At 48.7% G+C, this 27,381-nt stretch overlaps 1 protein-coding gene across 2 annotated transcripts; it reads left to right on the top strand.

Annotated features, from left to right (window-relative positions):
* Positions 1 to 16,835: 16,835 nt before the first annotated feature.
* ccnd1 (cyclin D1) lies at positions 16,836 to 25,478 on the top strand. Of its 2 annotated transcripts, XM_056278671.1 has the most exons (6): positions 16,836 to 16,864; positions 17,835 to 18,245; positions 19,580 to 19,795; positions 20,324 to 20,483; positions 21,395 to 21,543; positions 21,662 to 25,478. In XM_056278671.1, exons 2-6 carry the CDS (start codon positions 18,048 to 18,050, stop codon positions 21,812 to 21,814), a joined length of 876 nt encoding a protein of 291 aa, XP_056134646.1. In that variant the 5' UTR covers positions 16,836 to 16,864; positions 17,835 to 18,047; the 3' UTR covers positions 21,815 to 25,478. The 2 variants fall into 2 exon arrangements, with proteins under 2 accessions (XP_056134646.1, XP_056134647.1); XM_056278672.1 differs by lacking the exon at positions 17,835 to 18,245 and having other exon boundaries at positions 16,859 to 16,864.
* The last annotated feature ends 1,903 nt before the right edge of the window (positions 25,479 to 27,381 follow it).

The following is a 27,381-nucleotide window of genomic DNA, read 5'->3' as shown; positions in this document are numbered from 1 at the left end:
TAGTACTATGATTAAATCTGTAACATATTTCTAGTACTAGGGTTGAATCTATGATATATTTCTAGTACTATGGTTAAATCTATGAGATATTTCTAGTACTAGGATTAAGTCTATAAGGTATTTCTAGCACTAGGGTCAAAATTACAAGGTATTTCTTGTATTCTGGTAAATCTATGAGACATTTTTAGTACTAGGGTAAATCTATAAGATATTTCTATCACTCGGTAAATCTATAAGATATTTCTAGTACTAGGGTAAATCTATAAGGTATTTCTAGTACTAGGGTTAAAGCTATAAGGTATTTCTTGTACTATGGTAAAATATGTAAAATATTTCTAATACATATATAAGATGATTCTAGTACTAGCGTTAAATCTATTAAATATTTCTATTACGAGGGTTAAATCTATAAGATATTTCTAGCACTAGGTGTAAATCCATAAGATATTTCAATTACTAGGGTTAAATCTATAAGGCATTTCTAGTACTACTGTAAATCTATAAGATATTTCTAGTACTATGGTTAAATATTTCTAATACTAGTGTAAATATATAAGATGTATCTAGTACTAGCGTTAAATCTATAAAATATTTCTATTACGAGGGTGACATCTATAAGATATTTCTAGTACTAGGGTTAAATATATGAGATATTTTAGTACTAGGGTTAAATTTATAAGGTATTTCTAGTACTAGGGTTAAATCTATGAGATATTTCTAGTACTAGATTCTAAATTATAAGGTATTTCTAGTATTAGGGTAAATCTATCAGTACTAGGATTAAATCTTTAAAATATTTCTAGTACTAGGGTTAAATTTATAAGGTATTTCTAGTACTAGCGTTAAATCTATGAGATATTTCTAGCACTAGGGTTAAATTTATATGGTATTTTTAGTATTAGGGTAAATCTATAAGTACTAGGATTAAATGTATAAGATATTTCTATTGCTAGGGTAAATCTGTATGTTATTTCTAGTACTATGGTGAAATTTATAAGGTATTTCTAGTACTAGGGTTGAATCTATAAGGTATTTATAGTACTAGGGTTAAATCTATGAGATATTTCTAGTACTAGATTCAAAATTATAAGGTATTTCTAGTATTAGGGTAAATCAGTACTAGGATTAAATCTTTAAAATATTTCTAGTACTAGGGTTAAATCTGTAAGATATTTCTAGTACTAGTGTTAAATCTATAAGGTATTTCTAGTACTAGGGTTGAATCTATGATATATTTCTAGTACTAGGATTAAATCTATGACATATTTCTAGTACTAGGATTAAATCTATGAGATATTTCTAGTACTAGGATTAAATATGTAACATATTTCTAGTACTAGGATTAAATCTATAAGATATTTCTAGTACTAGGGTTAAATCTGTAAGATATTTCTAGTACTAGGGTTAAATCTATGATATATTTCTAGTACTAAGATTAAATCTATGATATTTCTAGTACTATGATTAAATCTGTAAGATATTTCTAGTATTAGGGTAAATCTATGAGATATTTCTAGTACTATGATTAAATCGGTAAAATATTTCTAGTACTATGGTTAAATCTATAAGATATTTCTAGTACAACGGTAAATCTATAAGGTATTTCTAGTACTAGTGTTATGCTCGCGCACCAGAACCTGACCCGTGTGGCGAAACCCAAGACAGACAGACACGAGATGACTTCTAAGTCTACAAAGGGAGGTTTTATTGTGGGAGGGAAATGTATGGTGAAAAAAGGCGTTCTGCTAGTGGGATGTGTGAATAAACTATGTGTGGTGTCCCGTGGTTTGCGTGTATAACTATGTGTGAGTGTTTTTAGCCAATGTGTGGTGCGGTATGTAAATGACCAGGAGGTGTTGAAGAAATGTGCGTGCACCTGGCGAGAAAGTCCAGTCCGTGATCCAAGAGGGGTTGTCCGAGCAAGTCCAGGTCCGAGATCCGGGAAGTCGAGTCCGAAAGGAGGGGTCCAGGTAGAGGGACAAGGGGGGAGATCGCAGGAGAGGTCCGGGGAGAAACGTGAAGGTCGCTGGGGACGAGGGAGACGCGGGGAGCCGTGGAAATCGCGGAGGGAGAGTCTTGGGAGGAAACAGAGACACGAAGATAAGACACTGGGGAATAAACAGAAAAGCAAGGAACGCTGGAGGGCTTGTCAGAACTTTACCGCAGGGTTCAGTACGTCGAAGCACGGAGTGGTGTTCTGGGAGGCTTCTTGTAGAGGGCTGCCTGATTGCCACAGGTGTGCCTGATGGATGATGGCAAACACCTGGTGCAGTGCAGCGCTCGTCTCAGAGCGCGAGCCGAGCGCTCGGATGTTTCCGGCACGTCCGAGCTGGGGGAGTGGCTTGAACGTGCCGGGGAGTCAGCTCGGGGCGGTGTAACCACAACAGGACCCCCCCTCCTACGGGAGACACCGGGCGACCGTCCGATGGCGTTGGGGTGGGCCCGATAGAACTCCTCCAGGAGTGCGGGGTCGGCCAGGTAGGACCGGGGAACCCAGCTGCGGTCCTCGGGCCCATAGCCAACCCAGTCCACCAGGTATTGGTACCCACGCCCCCGGCGGCGTACGGCGAGCAGCTGGTCGACATCCCAGACCATGTCACCACCGTCGAGGACCCTGGGGGGTGGAGGAGCTTGGACACGGGGAGACAGGGGGCTGGTGGCTACCGGTTTGAGGCGCGAGACATGGAAGATGGATCTTGAGTGAGGTAGGGAGATGGAGACGCACCGCCGAAGGGTTGACGATGCGGTCGATGGTGTAGGGACCGACGTAGCGGGGAGCCAGCTTCCGGTTGAGGGTAGGGAGGGGCAGGTCCCGGGCCAGGAGCCATACTCTCTGGCCAGGTCGATAAGCTGGGGCCGGCACTCTCCGCCGGTTGGCGCTGCGCCGGGCCCGCTCTGTAGCTTGCAACATAGCGGCCCGGGCGGTCTTCCAAACGCGCCGGCATCGGCGGAGATGGGCCCTCGTGGACGGGACCGCTACCTCCAACTGCTGATGGGGGAACAGAGGGGGTTGATAGCCCAGGGAACACTCGAAGGGGGACAAACCGGTAGCCGAACTCTCCATGGAGTTGAGCGAGTACTCCACCCAGGGCAGGTACTTGCTCCAGGAGGCGGGGTTGCTGGTGGTAACGCAACGCAAAGTCGCCTCCAGGGCTTGATTGGCCCGCTCTGCCTGCCCATTGGTCTGGGGGTGATACCCGGAGGAGAGGCTGACCGTGGCCCCAATCCCCTTACAGAAGGCCTGCCATACCTTCGAAGTGAACTGGGGACCACGGTCAGAGACAATGTCCAGGGGAATCCCATGAGGTCGGACGACGTGGGAGACGAGAAGGTCCGCCGTCTCGGCTGCAGAGGGGAGTTTGGTGAGGGCAACAAAATGGACGGCCTTGGAAAACCGGTCGACAATGGTCAGGATGGTGTCATTGCCTTGGGACACGGGGAGGCCAGTTACAAAGTCCAAGGCAATGTGGGACCAAGGTCGGCCGGGGACAGGAAGGGGGCGCAGGAGACCTGCTGGAGGGCGATGGAGAGCCTTGCTGCGGGCGCAGGTGGTGCAGGCTGCCACGAACTCTCTGGTGTCTGCCTCCATGGTGGGCCACCAGAAACCCCTGCGGATGAAGGCCGCCGTTCGGTAGACACCGGGGTGGCAGGCAAGATGGCTGGAGTGGCCCCACTCCAGCACCTGGGGCCGGACAGAGGGAGGCACAAATAGCCGGTTCCGGGGTCCATTGCCTGGGTCGGGATGGGCGCGCTGGGCCCTTCTCACCACTGATTCGATGGCCCAGGTGACGGCGCCCACCACCCGGGCCGGGGGAAGGATGGTGTCTGGGGCGTCAGGGGACCCCTCGGGAAACAGACGGGAGAGGGCGTCTGCCCTGACGTTCTTGGTGCCCGGGGGGTATGTGAGGGTGAAGTCGAACCGGCTGAAGAAGAGAGCCCAGCGCGCCTGCCTGGGGTTGAGCCTCTTAGCCGTCCGTACGTAGGTCAGGTTTTTGTGATCGGACCATACGATGAACGGCTGCCCTGCTCCCTCCAGCCAGTGTCTCCACTCCTCTAGGGCGGCGTGGACGGCCAGCAACTCCCTGTTGCCGATGTCATAATTCTTCTCCGCAGGACTGAAACGCCGGGAGAAGAAGGCGCACGGGTGGATCTTCTGGTCCTCCTCCGACCGCTGGGAGAGGACGGCTCCGATGCCCGTGTCCGATGCGTCCACCTCCACGATGAACTGTCTGCACGGGTCCGGGTGGGCGAGCACCGGAGCCGTTGTGAACAGCCTCTTCAGGGCCAAGAAGGCGGCTTCCGCCTCCGAGTTCCAGGAGAAGGGGCGGAGGTTGGAGGTGAGTGCAGTGAGGGGGGCGGCCACACGGCTGAACCCCCTGATAAAGCGCCGGTAGAAGTTTGCAAACCCCAGGAAGCGCTGGAGTTGCGTCCTGTTGGTGGGCCGTGCCCACTCCTCCACCGCTCGGGTCTTCCTGGGGTCAGTGCGGACGAGCCCCTTCTCCACGATGTGGCCAAGGAACTCCACGGAGGCGGAGTGGAACACGCACTTCTCGGCTTTCACGAAGAGCCTGTTCTCCAGCAGCCGTTGGAGGACCAGGCGGACATGCTGATGGTGTTCCTCCTCAGTCCTGGAGAACACGAGTATGTCATCCAGGTACACCACCGCGAACGTGTTCAGCATGTCCCGGAGCACGTCGTTGACCAATGCCTGGAAGACGGCCGGGGCGTTGGTGAGGCCGAAGGGCATAACGAGGTACTCGAAATGCCCTAGGTGGGTGTTGAAGGCCGTCTTCCATTCATCCCCTTCCCGGATGCGCACCAGGTGGTACGCGCTGCGCAGGTCCAGCTTCGTGAACACCGTGGCGTGAGTGAGTGGCTCGAACGTGGAACTCATAAGGGGGAGTGGGTATTTATTTTTCACCGTGATATTATTTAACATTCGATAATCTATGCAAGGCCTCAGGCTGCCCTCCTTCTTTGCCACAAAAAAGAAGCCCGCCGCCACCGGGGAAGACGAGGGCCTTATGATTCCTGAGGCCAGGGACTCTGTGATATAATTGCACATAGCCTCCTTCTCTGGGACAGAGAGGTTATACAACCGACCGGTGGGAAGGGCGGCCCCGGGAAAGAGATCTATGGCACAATCATAGGGACGGTGAGGGGGGAGGGAAAGTGCACTCTCTTTACTAAATACAGGGGCTAAATCGTGATAAATGGAAGGAACACCAGTGAGATCCGTGGGAGGAGGCACGGGTCTGAGGCCGCTGGACGGGGAGTGGGCGGAGCGAAGGCAGTTGGCATGACACGCAACGCTCCAACCCAAAATCCGCCCAGTAGACCAAGAGATGTAGGGATCGTGCCGTTCCAACCACGGTCTTCCTAATGTAACGGGGGCAGTCCTGTGCTGGTCAGCCTGCTGCATGCCCGTCACTCTCATCAGTAACTCTGCGTTGTGTTCTAGTTGTGTGGGGCCCCAGGTGTTGTGGGGGGCCCTCAGTCCCTCATCATCATGATCAAGGAAGGAGCGGGGACACACAGGACTCTATTTGGCCCGTCTTGCCATTTATTTTGGATTCAAACCCTTCGACAACCGTCCAGTCCTCCAGCGGGAGCGGTGTTTCTTACGGACGTGGGGGTCGAAGTTCAACCACTGCCCGGACTCCACTCGTGTGCGTTGGAAGGAGAAACCGTCCACGGGACTCCGATGTAAGAAAGGATAAACAAGTATTTTATCCCACAGCTTGCAGTATCTTCTTACAGGGATACTCAAGGTTAAGTTCTCCTCAACCAGCAAAACTGTCCCACGGTAAGAAACACGTGTGGCTCGGCTCGATTGCTGCTTGAGACTCCTCCCACAAAACAAATATGGCCTCTCCCGCGTTCCCTCTTCCGTGTACCCACAAGACCTCTCTCTTAAAGCGACAGTACACGTATATGACAGTCGTTGTAAAACATACATAAAAGTAAATAATGACATAAAATAAAATGTAGTAAACACAAATAACAGCACACAGACAGGATTTGGTGATATTTCATACCCAAACAAAATAAAAACATTAATTTTAACCTCGTTACATTAACACCAGGGGCGCGCAAAACCAAGAAACGGATAGCTTCCACGTGATTACCCGAAAGAGTGAGGGTGAGGGAAGCAGTGCTGTGTGTGATTTTACCCAGTGAACGTCCATCTAGGGCTTGGGCTGTGAGGGGTGTGTCTAGGGGGACGAGTGGAATGCCGGCCTGCCGGGCCAGCGAGGTGTCCATCAAACACTCGTCCGCCCCCGAATCCAGGAGTGCACCAACAGACAGTGAGCGGTTACCCCAGGTGAGAGTGACCGGAAAGAGGTGGTTGTGCTCCTTCTTGGGCTGGGGCTGAGGAAGGGTCGTCAGACTCACTAGGACACCCCTCACTAGTGAGCCGGGTCTTTTTGGGCGAGTCGGGCAGGCCTTGATATAGTGGCCCGACCTCCCGCAGTAGAGGCAGAGGTGGCCATGCATCCTCTGCTCCCCAACTTCCAGCGGGAGCCGTGACCGACCCAACTGCATGGGCTCCTCCTCCGGCCTGGATCCAGAAGCCACCCAGGGTTGCGAGGTGGAGAGAGCCCACGGGACGCTGACCCAGGGAAGGCACCGGTAGGACGGACGGGGGTTGGTCTATGGGAGGGGCCAGCGCGCGGGGCGCGTTCCTGGCGCCGCTCCCGCAGCCGTTCGTCCATCTGGAGGGCGAGGGTGACGAGCTCGTTGAAGGAGGCAGGGCGGTCCCGAACGATAAGATCTGATGGGCTCGCTCAGCCCCCTCCTGTACGCGCTCTTGAGCGCAGTGTCATCCCACCCACTGTCTGCCGCGAGTATCCTTACCTCCAGGGAATACTCTGCCACCGACCTGGCTCCCTGTTGGATGGAATGGAGGCGGCCGGCAGCGTCCTGCCCGTCAGCTGGGTGGTCGAACACCAGATTGAACTCGCGGCGGAAGGCACCATAGTCCGAGGCGAGCTGCTCTGTATGGCCTACCGCCGCTATGGCCCAGCTGAGGGCTTTGCCGGTGAGGAGGGACATGACAAGGGCTACCTTGGTCTCTCCTGTCCTATACCTAGCTGGCTGGTGTTTGAACAGGAGCTCACACTGACCAAGGAAACCCCTGCACAGCTCGAACTCCCCACCGAAGGCCTTGGGGCAGGGGAGGTTAGGCTCGCACCGGGGGTCCAGTGGGGGTTGACTCGGAGGGGGAACGTCGGGACCAGGAACGGGGAAAACGGAGGCCGAGCTGGGGGCAGAGACCGAGGCCAGGGCAGGGTGGTCGCTCATCCTGGAGACCGCTGTGGAGAGTGCAGCGATCTGCGCGGTGAGGGCATCTAACGTGCTCGTCGCGGCCTGGGAGCCGGACTGAAGATCGCTGATCTCTCCGGTGACACGGGTGAAGGCAGTAGTAAGCTCTGAGCAGAGAGAGGCAAGTTGGCAACTGTGACTTCTTACTACTGCCTCTAGGGGGACGGGGCTCAGGGGCGTCACAGGGACCGTCCGCTCCTTGGGTTTGCCTGGGTCCATAATGGCTTCGACGTTGTTATGCTCGCGCACCAGAACCTGACCCGTGTGGCGAAACCCAAGACAGACAGACACGAGATGACTTCTAAGTCTACAAAGGGGGGGTGTTATTGTGGGAGGGAAATGTATGGTGAAAAAAGGCGTTCTGTTAGTGGGATGTGTGAATAAACTATGTGTGGTGTCCCGTGGTTTGCGTGTATAACTATGTGTGAGTGTTTTTAGCCAATGTGTGGTGCGGTATGTAAATGACCAGGAGGTGTTGAAGAAATGTGCGTGCACCTGGCGAGAAAATCCAGTCCGTGATCCAAGAGGGGTTGTCCGAGAAAGTCCAGGTCCGAGATCCGGGAAGTCGAGTCCGAAAGGAGGGGTCCAGGTAGAGGGACAAGGGGGGAGATCGCAGGAGAGGTCCGGGGAGAAACGTGAAGGTCGCTGGGGACGAGGGAGACGCGGGGAGCCGTGGAAATCGCGGAGGGAGAGTCTTGGGAGGAAACAGAGACACGAAGATAAGACACTGGGGAATAAACAGAAAAGCAAGGCACGCTAGAGGGCTTGTCAGAACTTTACCGCAGGGTTCAGTACGTCGAAGCACTGAGAGACGTTCTGGGAGGCTTCTTGTAGAAGGCTGCCTGATTGCCACAGGTGTGCCTGATGGATGATGGCAAACACCTGGTGCAGTGCAGCGCTCATCTCAGAGCGCGAGCCGAGCGCTCGGATGTTTCCGGCACGTCCGAGCTGGGGGAGTGGCTTGAACGTGCCGGGGAGGCACCTCGGGGCGGTGTAACCACAACAACTAGGGTTAAATCTATAAGGTATTTCTAGTACTATGGTTAAATCTATGAGATATTTCAAGTGCTAGGGTGCATCTGTAAGATATTTCTAGTACTAGGGTAAATCCATAAGATATTTCTAGTGCTAGGGTTAGTTTACAAGATGGTTGTGAGACCAGCTATGTTATATGGTTTGGAGACAGTGGCACTGACGAAAAGACAGGAGGCGGAGCTGGAGGTGGCAGAGTTGAAGATGCTAAGATTTTCACTGGGAGTAACGAAGAAGGACAGGATTAGGAACGATTATATTAGAGGGACCGCTCAGGTTGGACGGTTTGGAGACAAAGCAAGAGAGGCAAGATTGAGATGGCTTGGACATGTGTGGAGGAGAGATGCTGAGTATTTTGGGAGAAGGATGCTAAATATGGAGCTGCCAGGGAAGAGGAGAAGAGGAAGGCCAAAGAGGAGGTTTATGGATGTGGTGAGGGAAGACATGCAGGTGGCTGGTGTGACAGAGGAAGACGCAGAAGACAGGAAGAAATGGAAACGGATGATCCGCTGTGGCGACCCCTAACGGGAGCAGCCGAAAGTAGTAGTAGATTTCTAGTGCTAGGGTTAAATCTGTAAGGTATTTCTAGTAATAGGGTAAACTCTATAAGGTATTTTTAATACTAGGGTTAAATCTATGAGATATTTCTAGTAGTAGGGTTAAATCTATGAGATATTTCTAGTAGTAGGGTTAAATCTATAAGATATTTCAAGTCCTAGGGTAAATCTATAAGACATTTCTAGTACAAGGATAAATCAATAAGATATTTCTAGTACTAGGATTAAATCAATAAGATATTTCTAGTACTTGGGTTAAAATTATAAGACATTTCTAGTACTAGGGTTAAATCTATAAGATATTTCTAGTACTAGGGTAAATCTATAAAGTATTTCCAATACTAAGATTAAATATATAAGACATTTCTAGTAAAAGGGTAAATCTATAAGATATTTCTAGTACTAGGATTAAATCTATAAGATATTTCTAGTACTAGGGTTAAATCTATGAGATATTTCTCGTAGTAGTATCACAGCCTCTCGCCCTTGACATCAAAGTGATCGCCCTTGACACCTGCTACACCAGCTGACACCTGCTACACATGCTGACACCTGCTACACCAGCTGACACCTGCTGGCCCCCCCTTCACCCCGGAACGCCAGCTGGCCATCAAGCAATCGCCCTCACCCTTAAAAGGCCTCCACTATGGACCAGTCTTCACTGGAACGTCGCCATGCATGGACTTTTGCCTGCCTGCCTACCTGCCACTGAGCCAACTCCTGCTCTACCCCCGAGATCGGTCACTTCAATAAAGACTGGATTCTTCCCTTACCTGGTTGTCCCGTCTGCTTTTGGGTTCTTTCCTGATACGTGACAGTACGTTCCAGCCACTATGGACCCAGCAGACCATTCCACCACAGACCACGGTCTGCCAGGCTGTAGCCAACCAGGAATCGGTCCTCGGCCAGCACAGCCAGGTGCTACAGGAGATGGCTGACGCCCTCCGTGAGCTCGGCTCAAAGATCTCCGGAATACAGACCCAACTTAGAGCCTCCGCTAGCCCGGGACCCGCCCCTCCAGCTCCGCCACCCTCAGCGCCATCAACTTCGGCTAAGGAACCATGGGTTGCCCCGCCCGATAAGTATGATGGAGATTTTGGACTTTGTCGCCCTTTTTTGATGCAGTGTGGGATTGTGTTTAACCAGCAGCCCCAGTCATATTCCACGGATGGAGCCAAAGTCGCTTACATCATGGGTCTTCTCCGGGGAAGCGCCCTGGATTGGGCTACAGCGGTGTGGGAGATGCAGGCCTCCACTTCCTCATCCTACGCTGAGTTCACCACTGCTTTTCGCCAGGTTTTTGATCATCCTGTGCGGGGAAAGGACGCTTCAAAAAGACTGATCTCTCCACCAGGGTTCCCGCAGCGTCGCTGACTACTCAGTTGAGTTCCGTACGCTATCAGCGGAGAGCGGATGGAACAACGAGTCCCTCCAGACCGGCTTTTCCAACGGTCTAAGCGAATCCATAAAGGACGAATTGGTTTCCTACCCCGAGCCTGGAGGGTTGGAGGAATTGGTTACCCTGGCCATTCGTGTGGACAACCGTCTCCGGGAGCGGAGGAGAGAGAGGACGCGCCACTTTCCTGGTCACAACAACCTTCCACGGGCCACACCTCCAAACGCTGGGGGCCGAGCTCGCTCGACTGAGGCTGACATCCTCCGAGAAGGCCCGAGGCGTGACTCCTCCCCAGCTTCGGAGCCGATGCAACCCGGAGGAGCGTCAACGCCGCATCACCGAGAACAGCTGCTTGTATTGTGGTCAGCCTGGTCACTTTCTCGCCTCCTGCCCTCACCGTCCGTCAAACTAGCAGGCTCACGAGGGAGGGGGAGGATCCTCGTGAGCCCAACTGTCTGCCCTCTGTCTCCTCGTCCACGTACCCAGTTGCAAGCTACCATCAGTTTTAAAGGTCAGTCCACTAAACTTTTGGCCTTAATTGACTCTGGAGCTGATGAAAGCTTTTTGGATGCAAGTGTTGTGAAGCAGTTAGGTCTTGCCACTGTGAGTCTGGACCAGCCTCTTGAGGCTAATGCCCTGGATGGACGTCTCCTGGCCCGGATAACCTCTAAGACCGAGCCTGTGCGCCTCCTGTTGTCGGGAAACCATCAAGAGGAGTTATGTTTTTTCGTTATCAATTCTCCCTTTGTTCCCATTATACTTGGTCATCCCTGGCTGGTTAAGCATAGTCCCCATATTGATTGGTCATCAGCCAGAATTTTAAGTTGGAGTCCCGTCTGTCATGCCATATGCCTCCAGTCTGCTCTGCCTCAGTCTGTCCCCAGTCAGGTGTCGAGCTCTGAGACCTCTGACCTGTCACTGGTGCCTCCAGAGTACCATGACCTCCAAGCCGTGTTCAACAAGCAGCAAGCTCTCTCCCTGCCTCCTCATCGCCCCTATGATTGCGCTATTGACCTGCTGCCGGGCGCTCCCCTCCCCAGCAGTCGTCTATATAGCCTCTCCAAGCCTGAGCGGGAGTCCATGGAGAGGTACATCAAGGACTCCTTGGCGGCTGGTCTTATTCGCGCGTCATCGTCACCCCTTGGTGCGGGGTCCTTCTTTGTGGCCAATAAGGACAAAACCCTCCAGCCGTGTATTGACTATAGAGGCCTCAATAACATCACGGTCAAGAATAAGTAGCCTCTGCCCCTCGTGACTTCTGCTTTTGATTCTCTCCAGGGAGCCACAGTGTTCACTAAACGAGACCTCCGCAATGCTTACCACCTGGTCCGGGTTCGAGGCAGAGATGAATGGAAGACTGCCTTCAACACCCCCCTGGGGCATTTTGAATATCTGGTGATGACATTTGGTCTCACTAATGCCCCAGCTGTCTTCCAGAGTCTGGTCAATGACGTCCTACGTGAAATGTTGGATCGTTTCGTTTTTGTTTACCTGGATGATATCCTGATTTTTTCCAGAGACCTGTCAGAGCATGTCATGCACGTCTGCCAAGTCCTTCAACGGCTACTGGAGAACCGCCTTTTCGTAAAAGCAGAGAAGTGCGAATTCCATGCCCCTTCAGTCACCTTCCTGGGCTACATCGTGGCCGATGGGCAGGTGAGAATGGACCCCGCCAAGGTCAGAGCGGTTGTTGAGTGGCCAAGCCCGCAGCTTCAGAGGTTCCTCGGTTTTGCCAACTTCGACAGACGGTTCATCCGCAATTACAGCCGCGTTGCGGCTCCACTAACCGCTCTTACCTCCACCTCCAGACAGTTGCTGTGGACCCCTGTAGCAGAGGCAGCTTTCCAAGCCCTCAAGCACCGCTTCACCACAGCTCCTATCCTCATCCAGCCAGACCCAACCAAACAGTTCGTTGTAGAAGTGGACGCCTCTGAGATTGGGGTGGGGGCGGTCCTTTCTCAGCGCTCCAGTGAGGATGGCAAGACACACCCCTGTGCCTTCCTGTCTCGCCGTCTCTCCCCAGCTGAGAGGGACTATGATGTGGGGAATCGTGAGCTCCTGGCGGTGAAATTGGCACTGGAGGAATGGCGACATTTTCTGGAGGGGTCTGAGCTTCCTTTTATAGTGTGGACTGACCATAAGAGCCTGGAATACATCCAGTCAGCAAAGCGACTCACCGCGCGCCAAGCCAGGTGGGCGCTCTTTTTTGGTCGTTTTAATTTTTCTTTGACGTACAGACCTGGCTCCAGGAATGCCAAGCCCGATGCTCTGTCTCGTGTGCATGGGGAGGAGTCTGAGCCCAAGCTCCAACCTGACACCATCGTTCCCTCTACCTGTGTGGTTGCGGCTGCGGCTGTCACCTGGAACATTGAAAGGTGGTTCGTGGCAGCACAACAGACTCAGCCTGACCCAGGTAATGGTCCCCCTGGGCGCTTGTTTGTTCCAGACGCTGTTAAACCTAGTGTGTTGCAGTGGGCTCACTCTTCCAAACTGAACTGCCATCCTGGAGTAACCCGTACCCTAGCCTTCCTCCGCAGGCGGTTCTGGTGGCCTTCCATGACGGAGGATATTGGGTCTTTTGTTTCTGCCTGTCCTGTTTGTGCCCAGAATAAGCCCTCCACTCGGGCCAGTGCCGGTCTGCTGCGCCCCCTGCCTGTTCCACACCGTCCCTGGTCGCATCTGTCCTTGGATTTCGTCTCTGGTCTGCCCGCCTCCGACGGTAACACCGTTGTACTGAATGTTGTTGATCGCTTCAGTAAATTTGTTCATTTTTTGCCCCTGTCTAAACTGCCTTCGGCCCGAGAGACTGCGGATCTGCTGGTCAGGGAGGTTTTCCGGGTCCACGGTCTTCCCCGTGATATAGTGTCTGACCGTGGCCCCCAGTTCACTTCTGCTGTCTGGAAGGCTTTCTGCTCTGCCATCGGTGCCACCGTCAGCCTGTCATCGGGGTTCCATCCTCACACCAACGGCCAGGCCGAGAGGGCCAACCAGGCATTGGCGACTGTTCTCCGCTGTCTGGTGTCTGCCAACCCATCCTCTTGGTCCTCACAACTTCCCTGGGTAGAATATGCCCATAACACCTTGCCATCGTCTGCTACTGGGTTGTCCCCTTTTCAATGCCTTTACGGCTATCAACCTCCCCTTTTTCCTTCTCAAGAGGTAGACATTCCGGTTACGTCTGTCCAGGCCCATGTCCGTCGGTGCCGTCGGACCTGGCGGCGAGCCCGTGCTGCACTGCTCAGGGCCTCCGGCCGTTACCAGCGCTTGGCGGATCGTCATCGCACCCCTGCTCCGGACTACTCCCCCGGTGACCAGGTATGGCTCTCTACCAAGGATCTACCCTTGAAATCGGACGCTAAAAAACTGTCCCCCAGGTATATTGGTCCTTTTCCCATTGTCAAAGTCATTAACCCCTCTGTGGTCCGTCTGAAGCTGCCCCGCACTCTCCGGGTTCACCCTTCCTTCCATGTGTCCTGCCTCAAACCTGTCTCTACCAGCCCTCTAGTTCCTCCGGCCCCCCCGCCCCCACCTCCTCGTATGATCAACGATCATCCGGCTCACACCGTTCGTCGTCTCCTGGACTCTCGTCGCCGCGGTCGCGGCCTGCAGTATCTCGTGGACTGGGAGGGATATGGCCCGGAGCAGAGGTGTTGGGTCCCTCGTCGCATTGTCCTAGATGCGAACCTCATCCGGGACTTCCACAGGACGCACCCTGACGGACCTGGAAGGTCGCGCGGTGGCGCCCCTCGGAGGGGGGTACTGTCACAGCCTCTCGCCCTTGACATCAAAGCGATCGCCCTTGACACCTGCTACACCAGCTGACACCTGCCACACCAGCTGACACCTGCTGGCCCCCCCTTCAGCCCGGCACGCCAGCTGGCCATCAAGTATTCGCCCTCACCCTTAAAAGGCCGCCACTATGGACCAGTCTTCGCTGGAACGTCGCCATGCATGGACTTCTGCCTGCCTGCCTACCTGCCACTGAGCCAACTCCTGCTCTACCCCTGAGATCGGTCACTTCAATAAAGACTGGATTCTTCCCTTACCTGGTTGTCCCGTCTGCTTTTGGGTTCTTTCTTGATACGTGACAGTGTAGAGTTAAATCTATAAGATATTTCTAGTACTAGGGTAAATCTATAAGACATTTCTAGTACTAGGGTAAAGCTATAAGATATTTCTAGTACTAGGGTTAAATCTATTTCTAGTACTAGGGTTAAATATATAGACATGTCTAGTATAAGGGTTAATCTATAAGATATTTCTAGTACTAGGATTAAATCTATAAGGTATTTTCTAGTATTAGGGTAAATATATGAGATATTCCTAGTACTTGTGTTAAATCTGTAAGGTATTTCTAGTACTAAGTTTAAATCTATGAGTTATTTCTAGTACTACGGATAAATCTATGAGATATTTATAGTACTAGTGTAAATCTATAAGGTATTTCTAGTTCTAGGGTTCAGTCTATAACATATTTCTAGTACAAAGGTAAATCTATAAGATATTTCTTGTATTAGGGTAAGTCTATAATATATTTCTAGTAGTAAGGTAAATCTATAAGATATTTCTAGTATTGGGGTTAATCTATAAAATATTTCTAGTACTATGGTAAATCTATAAGATATTTCTAGTATTAGGGTAAATCTATAAGATATTTCTAGTACTAGGGTAATCTATAAGATATGTCTAGTACTAAGGTAAATCTATAAGATATTTCTAGTATTAGGGTAAATCTGTAAGATATTTCTAGTACTAGGGTAAATCTATAAGATATTTCTAGGACTAGGGGTAAATCTATCAGATATGTCTTGTACTAGGGTAAATCTATAAGATATTTCTAGTACTAGGATTAAATCTATAAGATATTTCTAGTACTAGGGTTAAAACTATAAGACATGTCTAGTACTAGGGTTAACTCTATAAGATATTTCTAGTACTAGGATTAAATCTATAAGATATTTCTAGTAGTAGGGTTCAATCTATAAAGTATTTCTAGTACTAGGGTTAAATATATAAGAAATTTCTAGTATAAGGGTAAATCTATAAGATGTTTCTAGTACTAGGATTAAATCTATGAGGTATTTCTAGTATTAGGGTAAATCTATAAGACGTCTCAAAACCAACAGTTCTAGACAGAGACCAGTTGGAGTGTTTTACAACTAGACCATCCCTGACAAACCGCTCCGCTGGGCTTAGAAGCTTGACCCATGTCTGTCCTGATTCAGATGGATTTCAGGTTTCTGCTGTGCCTTTAACCAGCTCCCGTGTTCTGGTTCAACTTCCTGTTCAGATTACCATAATGCTGGTAGAATAGGCCCACTGAGAAAGTCACATGCTCCAGTGCTCTTTGTTTCTTGAGCATAAACGCTGTTGTGTACATGTGCGCTGTGGGCTGAGAGGCGCATGCAGGAAGAGGAGTTTCATCTCCACTGTCCTCTCTGAAGGCTGCAGACATGGCTTTGTGCAGCATTTTTTCATCTTCACCATGCTAAAGCATGCCTGTGTTTTCTATCAGAACATTTTTTTTATTTTCTATTCATTGTAACTTCTGATAATGGCCTACTAAATAGCAGTATGTGCTGTCCAAATTAGATGTTAAAAAGGACATATGTTCCATATGGGTGATGTTATATCAAGCGTTGAATGCGTTGCAGTTTAGATTTTGTAGTTGCACACTTTTCGCAGTTTGTTTTGTGTAGTGATTAAATAAGGAAAATTGCCAAAATACAGTAAGAAATGATGAAACATGGTTGTCCGTATTTTAAACGTTTTGGTGAGCAATAAAACTCGATTTGATCCTTTTTAAAACGATTAGTAAAATGAATGAAGGCCATATAGATGCATCATGTATATGGAAGACCAGAATGAAGTACTACATACAGTATATGTGACTTTTAACAACAAAAGTTGGGTGGTGAATTCCTCACACATCCTCGCAGTAAGGCCGCTTTTAGCATTACGGTAGTCTTTCCAATAGCCTGGAGAGGAATTCCAGGAATGTGAAAAAGCTTCAATTCATATTGAAACTAGACTTAAACGTCTGCGCCTTTCACCAGATCTCCCCGTGTTTTCTTAACTCTTTGCAGACGGGGCTGATCAGCTGTTAACTAGTCCACATCAAGCCATGTAATATGGGACGCTAGATTGGCTCGAAATAGATCCATGAGGTTTGGAGACTAAATATTGGTTTCCTTTAGTAGCAGGCCTACTAAACGGGTCTGCTGCTGCTGCTGCTGCTGCTGCCGGTGCCGGTGGTGGTGGTGGTGGTGGTGGTAAGTCGTGTCCTGTTTTTATGCACAAACACCAGACAACAGAAAGCTGTTGGTGCGTACCACGTGGAGGGCTGCGCAGCACCGAAGGGCTTGGGTCGGCTCATCAATAATATGAATTTCTCCACTGAACTGAACTTTTCTCCAAATGAAGTTATACCAACATCTGCCTGGTAACAGCGATCCCCCCTATTGGTGCAGCTTCAGTCTCCTCCTGTTTGCCTGCTTATGCAAGGCTGCTTAGCGCGCGCCCGCCAGGGAGACCAGAGACCGGATCTTTAAACGTAAGGAATACTGCGCCATGCGCAACTCCCAGCAGCTTCTATCAAGCTTTTCTTTTGTTTTCTTTTCTTTTCTTTTCTTTTCCTTTCTTTTCTTTTCGTCCAGGGTGGCGGGGTATACACCAGTCCACCGTGTACTTTACTGACTGAACCACTGCTCAGATCGTCGCGGAACTGCGCCGCTAGGAAGACTTCCAGCTCTCCAGAGGGGACAGCTTTCCACTTAAAACATCCGATCAGTATCTAATTCAAATGTTGTAATCAAACAATCAGACGTGTTAATTAAACAGCCTCCACTAAGCAATGGGCTTTATTGACGCCGTTGATGATGTTCTGTCATATATTAATCACTCGTGCTGTTCTGTCCACCACATCCAACTAGTTCCCATAAAGTTGGAGCGGTGTAAAACATTATGTCCTATTGTGCCATGCGCTCTCCTCGTGTGCAGCCGCGGCCCGGCAGGGCGGGGCTCTGCTGCTCCATTCTGACGGGGGGGGGGGCTGAGGGGTACAGAGAGGACGGTAGCACGTCACTGCCCCCTGGGCTGGATCCTCAATTCTCTTCATCCTTCTGAATTCTGATTCGGACGCTGGACTGTCGGCCAGCTAGGGCCCCTGCACGACCTCCCCCACAGACCCCCTCTCCTCTGACCCCCCCCCCCGCTTGCACCTCCCCTTCCGAGCGACCGCCACCCGGAATTCAGGGACCTCCCATTTCTATACCCATAGGAAAGGCAGCACTGATAGGAAGGTCTCGGGGAGGGAAAGGAGATTTGGATTTTTTTTATTTTTTTTTTTTGTCAGGGAGAAGGGGAGGAGAGACGCGGGGGGATTAGAGTTGATCCTCCTCTCTCTATAGAGCCTCCTTCCTCGCGCGCTCCCTCACAGACTGTTGCTTTGATCTCCCCCCTCTCCTCCCTCTCCCCTCCGTCCCCCCTCTCCCCCCTGTCCCCCACCCCCTTCTTAACAACAGCTGACGTCATCGCTCGGCGTTCTGCCCCCAGTCCTGAACGCGAGGTTTTGTCTGGCAGGGAGAAGCGCCGCAGTCGTCAGAGGGCTTACGTACCCGGAGGAGCAGCAAGACATCCACAACCGCTGACCCGTAAAGGAAAGAAAGCAACAAGTCCCTCTCCACTCGCCAGTCCAGTTTAGGCCCTGACTGAAGAGGAAACGGCACCAGAGTAATATGGAGCACCAGCTGCTTTGTTGCGAAGTGGACACGATCAGGAGAGCATACCAAGATGTCAACTTACTCAACGACCGCGTTTTACAGACAATGCTGAAAGCGGAGGAGAGCTACCTCCCGTCTCCCAATTACTTCAAGTGTGTTCAGAAAGAAATCGTTCCGAAGATGAGGAAAATAGTGGCGACTTGGATGTTGGAGGTTTGTTTTGCACGTAGTTTTGCGGACCGCAGGTTCGCCGTATTGGCCCATGTGATCGTGCACTTCGGAGGCAGATGTATGGAATCGGCGTTTTAGTGTGGTTGTGATGCGTTTGGGGAGCGGCGTGTGGTGCCTCCGGAGTTGCGCCGTGCCTGTTGTGCCTCTTACATGCATGCTGGGCACAGCGAGCAGCCTATATGTGGCTGGGTGGTTCCGGACGGAGGAAAGATATTGCCACCGGCCTGGCCGTGCCGTGTCCAATTTACAACATAATAAACGACGTTTTCCTGCCTAATGCTATACTGTTTCTGGCGAATCTCTGGAAGAATAATTACTTACGAAAGTATTCCAAATTAACAGTAATGTACACGTATGCAGTCTGGTTCGTGCCAGTATTACGCGCCATCTTTGTTGTCGTACGAGAAGGATTTTAAAAATCACAAAAAGTAGTAATGACAGAAATGACAATGGCTCTTTGTGTGTGTCCAGCTAGGTGTGTATTTGTGTTATTCGTATGTTGGGGGTTCGCACGTCCGGCACGGTGTGACGGGGAGAAGCTGTAAAGTTTGTTTTGGTCGCTCGGTAGCTTCAAGTCATGGCTGTGCTCGAACGTCCCTTAGAAAACACGCGCCTCTGCTCGGCTGCGTGCTCATCACAGCCACGCGAATAGTCGGCATTGATACATCGTCAATTTGTCGATATTAATATGTATTTTGATATCGAATCCTGGGCGGAGGTCTATTTTTTAACGAATTTCTAAAGTTGTGCGGCAGGACCCGGAGGGGAGCGCCGGGCTCCGCGTGAAGGGGCATGGTCCGACGGATTAAATTGTTTTAAAATCCCGTGCGGCGCAATCCAGCACATTTCAGCCGCATCCGATAAAGCACCGAGCGAGGCTCATTTACGTGCTAATTGGGAATGCGGGAGCGCTCGCGAAATATTTCTTATTATTTTTTGAAAAGATGACGAAGTGGAAAATGGGGGAAAGTTGCATCTACGCCACCTTCGTGTGTGGTTCAGAACTGACGGAACATCTTCTGCCGGGCTTTGTTACGCAGTATTCTCACAAACCCCGGCTTGTTCTGGGCCGTGCAGCTCGTGGACGAGTCCTCCATTTAAGCACGGGCTTCCTGCTCCTTCCACGCGCGTGGGGCCTGGGCAAGAGCAGAAACGCGTCCTCTTGCAGGGCAGCTGAAGCGGAACGGCGGCCTACAAACTTTGGGAAACGAAGCTGCTGAAAACCAGCAGCAGCTGCGCACAGACCCAGCACACACATTTAGACTATTGTCCTCAGTGCGTAAAAGAAATCTAATTAATTTTCTCACTTCCGGCAGGTATGCGAGGAGCAGAAATGCGAGGAGGAGGTGTTTCCCCTGGCTATGAACTATTTGGATAGATTTTTATCGGTGCAGGCGACAAGGAAGACGCGGCTGCAGCTGCTGGGGGCTACGTGCATGTTTCTGGCCTCCAAGATGAAGGAGACGGTGCCCTTAACGGCGGACAAGCTCTGCATCTACACCGACAACTCGGTCCGACCAGGAGAACTGCTGGTAACCGAGTCCCGCACACACTTCACATACCAGACTTGCTACACACTGTTACACAATGTGTCCGAGAGCAGCGTGCTGGCTAGCCCGCATGTCCGCCTCCCTCCTGCCTCCTGCCCCGTCTGTTCTTTAAAACCACTTCCTGTTGATGATGATGATGCACATGTTGTGCATCATCACAAGGAAGTTGGGAAAAAAGGGGTCCATCCTGAAAACGTGTTAGCAGCAGTTTAGTGTGAAGGTGCGTGTATTATTTCACGTGGTGTGTGGAGGCCTTTCTCGTGTCATGAATGAGCATGACCGCGCACACATCACCACGCGACAACGACATCCGGTGGTCGGAAAACAAAATGCAGGGCTGTTCTCTCTGTGTGTGTGTGTGTGTGTGTGTGTGTGTGTGTGTGTGTGTGTGTGTGTGTGTGATTTGAGGCAGATAGTGGTGATATGCTGCTGTGCGATGTGTTGCTGATAGTAGGCTGCTGGTAAGTCCAGTACCGCAGACCAGCTTCAACCCTCTCATCTCCTCTGCAGCAAATGGAGCTGCTGGTTCTTAACAAGCTCAAGTGGGACCTGGCTTCTGTCACACCTCATGACTTCATCGAGCACTTCTTGTCTAAGCTGAACATCCATCCCAGCACCAAGCAGGTGCTCAGGAAGCATGCCCAGACCTTCGTCGCCCTCTGTGCCACAGGTATGGCGTGAACCTGAACAGCAAGCTTTCACTGAAGAACGGCCCGTGGAAGCTCACATGTCGTTTTTTCAGCATTTCTTTTTATGACACTTTTGTTTGGTTTGGTTTTCATTTCAAAATGAGGCCAAAAAGTTCTTGTCTTTTCAAATAAAAATGACTTGGTCTGCCAAGTTTAAACGTGACTAACTTCACAATAGCCTTGCTGAAACGTTAGGACGTTTCATTTTTCAAGATTTTTGAATTAGTTTTTAAAAAATAAAATAATGGTACGCCGCTGGAAACTTCACTACCAAAGCATACATCCCAAACACTGCTTCTGAAGGATTTGCATATCCTCTATTATCATACGCTTAAGAATACTTTGAAAGTTCACATGAGCAGATGTGTAACAGTCCATTAAGGGTTTTGATGTTTTTCATCTGTAATCTATGGAAGATAGTTTCTTATTTTCACCGTTCCACCGTGGTGAAGGATTCATTGCTTTGCTCTGTCAGTTTTTCAGTTTAATGCTCTTCACCTATCACAATCTGATTATTATTATTATCATTGTTATTATTATTATTTTATTATTGTTTTCATTATAATTGTTATCATTATTATTAGTTTTATTATTATTGTTATCAATTTGCATCTTCATTTTCAACTATTTCTTAAAGGAAACTATTTTGTCTGTCAACCAGCATGTCTGGTTTGATGGTGTCCAGTGAGGACTGGTGTGTACTGGCAGCCATTACAAACACTGATTGTTCAGTCTTGCCCCTTGGTTTTTCTCAGCTCTTTCCGTTACATCCATCCATTTGGCCTTCCTATCCATAACATCCTGTTGTGTTGCGTTGTCCTGGTCATACCTGTGTTGAGCTTGGTTTTGTCTGTTGTCTTTAAACTCAGTTCCATTTGGCCTGTCTCTCCAGATGTCAATTTCATTGCTAGTCCTCCATCCATGGTGTCAGCTGGCAGTGTGGTGGCAGCTGTCCAAGGGCTTTACCTGAAGAGCCAGGACGGTTCCCTGTCCTCACAGAACCTCACCAACTTCCTCTCACAGGTTATCCGAAGTGATCCGGTACGTTGGAAAGAAACACACACATGTATTGAAACATGAAGTAAGTATTCATATAGCTGTAGGCCTTCACAGGCTTCAGTCTAACAATCTCTTCACCTCCTGTCCTGTCTCCCTTTAGGACTGTCTGAGGTCTTGCCAGGAGCAGATTGAGTCTCTCCTGGAGTCCAGCCTCCGCCAGGCACAGCAGCACATCTCCACGGAAGCCAAACGTGTGGAGGAGGATGTGGATCTGTCTAGTACACCTACAGATGTCCGAGACATCAACATCTGAGGGCCAACAGTGATGTCACATAATTACTACGTCTTTGGCCAGAGCACAAGCAGTGTCCTTCAAAATACGAAGTACAGTCAGAATGGGGCAGGGTGCACCACCTGACACAGCACCAACTTGTAGTCCTCCTGATTGTGAAGCCCCTCTCACTTGTACTCAGCCTGTCCTCATTGGTGGAGGACAGGCTGTGCCTTCCATTAAGATCCTAACAAGTCACACGCTTTCCTGGCCTCCGTTAAAACGCCACCAGGACAGGAGAGCACAGACTGAAGTCCACCCCAAAGTTACATTCCTGCCTCTTATCTCCTGCCCTGCCAGGGGCTAAAACAACATTAATACTGCAGAAATGTGCTATTATAAAAGAGGACATGCTCAAAACCTTTGTTGCTGAAATGAAAAGACGATTAGCTTGAGTGTAAGCCGTGAGAAAATAGGCATTTTTTTCTAGCTCCCCAGTATATTAAACTAGGACTCTTTACTGCAGACTCACCCCGCCTACTAAAAAATCCAAAAATGTTTAATAGGTCCTCTTAGTCCTATTATTCTATGTTTAGGTTTTAGTCTGAATTCTCATGACGTCATTAAGAGAAGAGGCTTTCTTCTTTCATTTGTTCCTGTTGAGATGTTTAGAATCCTTGTCCCCGCCACGTTCTCCTCATGCCGTGTAGACGCTGAAGCATGTCTTCCCCACTTGCTTATATGTTTAGTCACTTTATTATCCATCATAAAAGACCACTTATCAAATACCCCCCTTTTAGTTTGAAGCCTCTTCTCTGTAAACCTGGGAGTACTTCTGCAGCGACATGACTTGTTGCGCAGTGTGGAGCGCCCTATCTGATCGGCAGGATGACTGTGGATTGTTGTTGTCAGGGTTTATAGACTCTCTTGACTTACACACCATTAATTATTTTTGGTAATTTTTTGGTATGCTTTACTTAGTCAGCTAGCTATGATTTCATGAGCTGAAATGTACTTTTGAGCCTAGCAAAGCAATCCACAGCCCACTGTTTCATTTTCTTTCTTTCTTTCTTTCTCTCTTTTTCTTTTTTTTTTTTTTTGTGATCTAGCCAGACTTTCTAATACCATTCCAATTTTGTTTTTTAAAGCACTTTTGGTCAGCTCTGCTGACTCATCAAGGAAAATCAAGTAGATACCGTTTTTAAGACAAAAAAATGCAATTTGTGTTGAGCAGATGTCTACCGGCTAAAGTAGAATTGTGAGGAAAAGTTTTTTCATGCTGACTCAGAGCCGTGGTGCAGAAGTGAGCCGTGTAAAGACTTCTCCTCCTCAAGGCTCATACAATTTGTCTAACAACACATCAAAGTATAGATAGGACAGATTTAAGATAACAACAGAAAAGTGGACTCTGCTTGACACCATTTATGTCTAACAGCGCTACTTTCTACAGCTGCCTCGTAGCATGCATGCATCTCCTGCATGGGACCGTCTCATGCTGCTGCCAGAACCCATGAGCAGCACTGGAAACATGCTGCAGCCAGAACCCATGAGCAGCACTGGAAACATGCTGCTGCCAGAACCCATGAGCAGCACTGGAAACATGCTGCTGCCAGAACCCATGAGCAGCACTGTAAACAGGCTGCTGCCAGAACCCATGAGCAGCACTGGAAGCATGCTGCTGCCAGAACCCATGAGCAGCACTGGAAGCATGCTGCTGCCAGAACCCATGAGCAGCACTGGAAGCATGCTGTTCCGTGGTGCACAGCAGCAGAGCTACAGTGGGGAAGACTCAGTGTTTAGGCTATGGAAATCAATTTGCACAAATGTGAGCACATGGGCTGTGTTTATGACTTCCCTGAAAAAGAGGAGAAAATGGTTAAGGCGGCAGAGATGGACAGACCGTTAGGGGTAGTGGCAAATGTGGTTAAAAAGAAAAAGAAAAGAAAGAGGGCTGGACAGCCAGGTGTATCTGGATGCTGTAGAGTGAAGTTAGGTTTCTGATTGTACACCGAGGACAGAGGCTGAGAGAGAAACACTCCTTGTATTCCGCTGCTATGGAAGAGAAATCCCAGCTAAGTGTAAAAACAACAACTGAACAGTGAAAAACATGAAAAAAGCAGTGCTTTCTCCTATTATTTGCTGCTACATTTTGGTTGTCTTTTCATATACGATAAAATGTCAATATACTGCCATGCTAAGTTGGAATTTTCTCATAGAAAATTGCTATTGACATCATGTTTGTTTTGTTTTTTTACCGTAGATTCTATGTGATCTTTTTTTTTGTTTATAATTACATATGATTTTCCATACAATTCCAAAAAGAGGAAAACAGACAATGTAAAGAGAGACTTTGATCTACAATACCTCATATGACAGTTAAGATTTATCTCTACTTTTACTCTGTTGTGTGTAAGTTCTTACTCTGTTGTGTATGTTCAGTGTGTGCTAGCTCTGTGGGAACTGCTAGGGCTGATCAGCAATGGAAACCAGCAAGTCCAGGGCATGGTTTGATACCGGTGCCATAACATTAAATGGGATATGTATAACTCTGTTGAGTGATAAGCTGTCTCAGTGATAGAGACTTAATCCCCCCTTTTAGGCCCATGGAGGCCTCCCCTCCCTTTTTGTATTTATAAAATGCTCTTTGCTCCAGTTTTCAAGCTGTCATTGAGTTGATTTGAGTTTGTGAATAGATTCAGTTTCATGCTTTGTAAGCCATAGACTCTTTTTTTTTCTTTTTTTTTTCAAAACAAATCAATCCACACAATTGAGTCTGCAACCAGGAGGCACAGCATATTCATATTTGTGTCAGTGGCACAATGTTAAAAAAAACAGCATCTGGAAAACCGTGGTCTTTGTTTTTGTTCTGAATTAAAATGATATTGAATGTCCAAAACAAAGTCATGGGCCACTGACATCAAACTTAAACTGAAAATGTGTTATAGCTGTTGAGAGGTACGATCAAAGTTGTGAATTAGCCATGAAACATAAATTAAGTGTAAGTTCTTACTCTGTCCTACACGTTCCATGCCTGCTAGCTCTGCTGGGCTTACGCTTTAGCAATGGAACCAGCGAGGCATGGCTGTGATGTGACACTGGTGCCATGACAGAAATGGCACCAGTGCAGCCTCCTCATACACCTTTACATAGATTATACCTAATTTATATCAACATTTGAAGAAAAAAATTTTGAACTGATGTAGTAACTGTATAGGTCAGATGCTGATGTACAAAGAACATCTGACTCATACCCTTACCGTACCGAGTAAAAGTTCTTGCTCTCCATTGGCATACATAAGTACAGGTCATTAGGTTCAATTCTTCTTGAGGCCACCAATAATCTTCAAATAGACGTAGCACATAATACATGATAGTTCCAGTAATGTGAATGTGCATGATAAATCCTACACTGCACGAAATTCAGTTCTTCATCAAGCTAAAGCTGGAAAAGTATTGGTGGATTGTTTCAGTTTTGAAAATTGGAATGTGGGAAGGCTGAGGCCTATTTCCCTCAGTTTTTCCTATACTTCATAGGTAACTGAAGTACTAAGGTGTACATCCAAATATGTATTTTCTAATCTTCCAGATGTTTAAGACGTTCAGATGACATCACTACCTAAAATAAAATGTATATTGGAATGTTTTACACATTCTTAAATAAAAAAACACAACAAGGGTTGGTGTAGACTCGGTTAATACTTTTAACATTTACAGCTCAGATGACATGGATAGACTGCACAATTCCAAATGCACAGGCTGTTTACTCCTGTGCACAGGATGTCAATGACCAATAAAAATGTGGTCTAGGTTGTGCTACAATGGGCACTTATAATGGGCAGTTTTAGTTGTGAGTAGATGGAACATGTTGTGGCTTGATAGATTGAAAATCCAAATTCTCTAAACAAAAACAAAGAAAACCCAGAGATGCAAAATATTCTATATCTTTCATGCAAAATGTACGACTCTCATCACAGTCAAAGGCTGTGCTCTTTCCCAGTGTTACTAACATGGCACACAACCACGAGAGCCCAGACACAAAAGAGGACTGAGGAGGTCTTGGGACTGCGTTATGCTGTGGGGGTTCTTTTACTGGCATGGTTTGGGTCCACTTGTCACCTTACAGGGAAGGGTCACTGCATATCAATTAAGTTATTCTGAGTGATCACCCTCCTCCACAGAGTGTCTGGGCTCAGCCTTAGAGATAGGGTGAGGAGCTCGGAGTAGAGCCGCTGCTCCTTCACTTCAAAAGGAGCCAGTTGAGGTGGTTCGGGCATCTGATTTGGATGCCTCCTGGGCGTCTTCCTTTGGAGGATTTCCGGACACGGCCAAGTGGGAGGAGACCCTGGGGTAGACCCAGAACTCGCTGGAAGGACTACATGTCCAATCTGGCCTGGGAACGCCTTGGGATCCCCCAGGATGAGCTGGAGGGCGTTGCTGGGGTGAGGGACGTCTGGAGTGCCCTACTTAGCTTGCTGCCACTGCGACCTGACTTTGGAGAAGTGGCTGAATCATCAGCTGATGATTGCTTATGGCATGAAACAGGCTTGTACTGTCTCATAAAGAATTTACTTGACTCACTAGATCATATATATCCATCCAATATCCAAGGCACTTATCCTGCTCCCAGGGTCACGGGGATGCTGGAGCCTATCCCAGCAGCCATTGGGCGGCAGGCGGGAAGACACCCTGGACAGGCTGCCAGGCCATCACAGGTGGGTGTGTGGGTGTGTGGGTGTGTGGATGACTTCATAAAACATTCAGACCCAAAACTTTGTGTAGTAGATTTAATTTTAATTTGATAAAATTATAATTTTTGCCCGTCAATCTTCACTCAATAATCCATAATTACAAAGTGAAAACATGCTTGTTTTTTTTAAATTCATTAAAAATCAAAAGCTGAAATCTTTCATATATTTAAGTATTTCGACCCTTCATTTAATACTTAGTAGAGTCCCTTTGGCAGCAATTCGACTCTTCTTGGGTAAGTCTCTGCAAGCTCTGCACACCTGGATTTGGGCAGTTTACCCCATTCTTCCAGGCAGATCCTCTCGAGCTCCATCAGATCGGACCGGAAGCATCTGGGAACTGCCATCTTAAAGTTGCTCACCAGATTTTCTGTGGGTTTTAAGTCTGGGCTTAAGTCTTGGGAGACTTTTCACGAAGCCACCCCAGCGCTGTCTTTGCTGTATGCTTCGGGTCATTGTCATGCTGAAAGATGAACCATCACCCCAGTCTGAGGTTGCTGCACTCTCGAGCAGGTTGGGTTTGCCCAATCTTACCTTTCTGATCTCCTTAAACTGTACAGTCCATCTCGAGCTCTTCGCTCTCAAAATACAGGGCTCCTGTGTATACCCAAAGTTAAAAAGAAGTCAGCTGGTGGCAGCAGGGCCTTTTCCTATCGGGCTCTGTTCTTGTGGAATAACCTGCCTGCTGCCATCAGACAATCAGAGTCTGTTGAGTCCTTTAAATCCAAACTTAAAACTCATCTTTTTGCCTTAACCTACAATTAGTTGTCTTTAAGTTGAGTACTTCACAACCTGTACTGCATGGTGGGTCGGTTTCTGTCTCCATGAATTTACCAACCACTGTTCTGCCAACGAGATTATCGA

This window comes from Lampris incognitus, chromosome 4, assembly GCF_029633865.1.
Source record: "Lampris incognitus isolate fLamInc1 chromosome 4, fLamInc1.hap2, whole genome shotgun sequence".
NCBI classification, from domain to species: Eukaryota; Metazoa; Chordata; class Actinopteri; order Lampriformes; family Lampridae; genus Lampris; species Lampris incognitus.
Note: the sequence above shows the minus strand (reverse complement) of the source record. Positions and strands in the feature narration are given on the sequence as shown.

Coding starts and splice junctions, on each gene's coding strand:
- ccnd1 (XM_056278671.1), top strand. CDS start 18,048: ATGGAGCACCAGCTGCTTTGTTGCGAAGTGGACACGATCAGGAGAGCA. Junction 18,246..19,579: donor TGGCGACTTGGATGTTGGAG/GTTTGTTTTGCA, acceptor CACTTCCGGCAG/GTATGCGAGGAGCAGAAATG. Junction 19,796..20,323: donor TCCGACCAGGAGAACTGCTG/GTAACCGAGTCC, acceptor TCTCCTCTGCAG/CAAATGGAGCTGCTGGTTCT.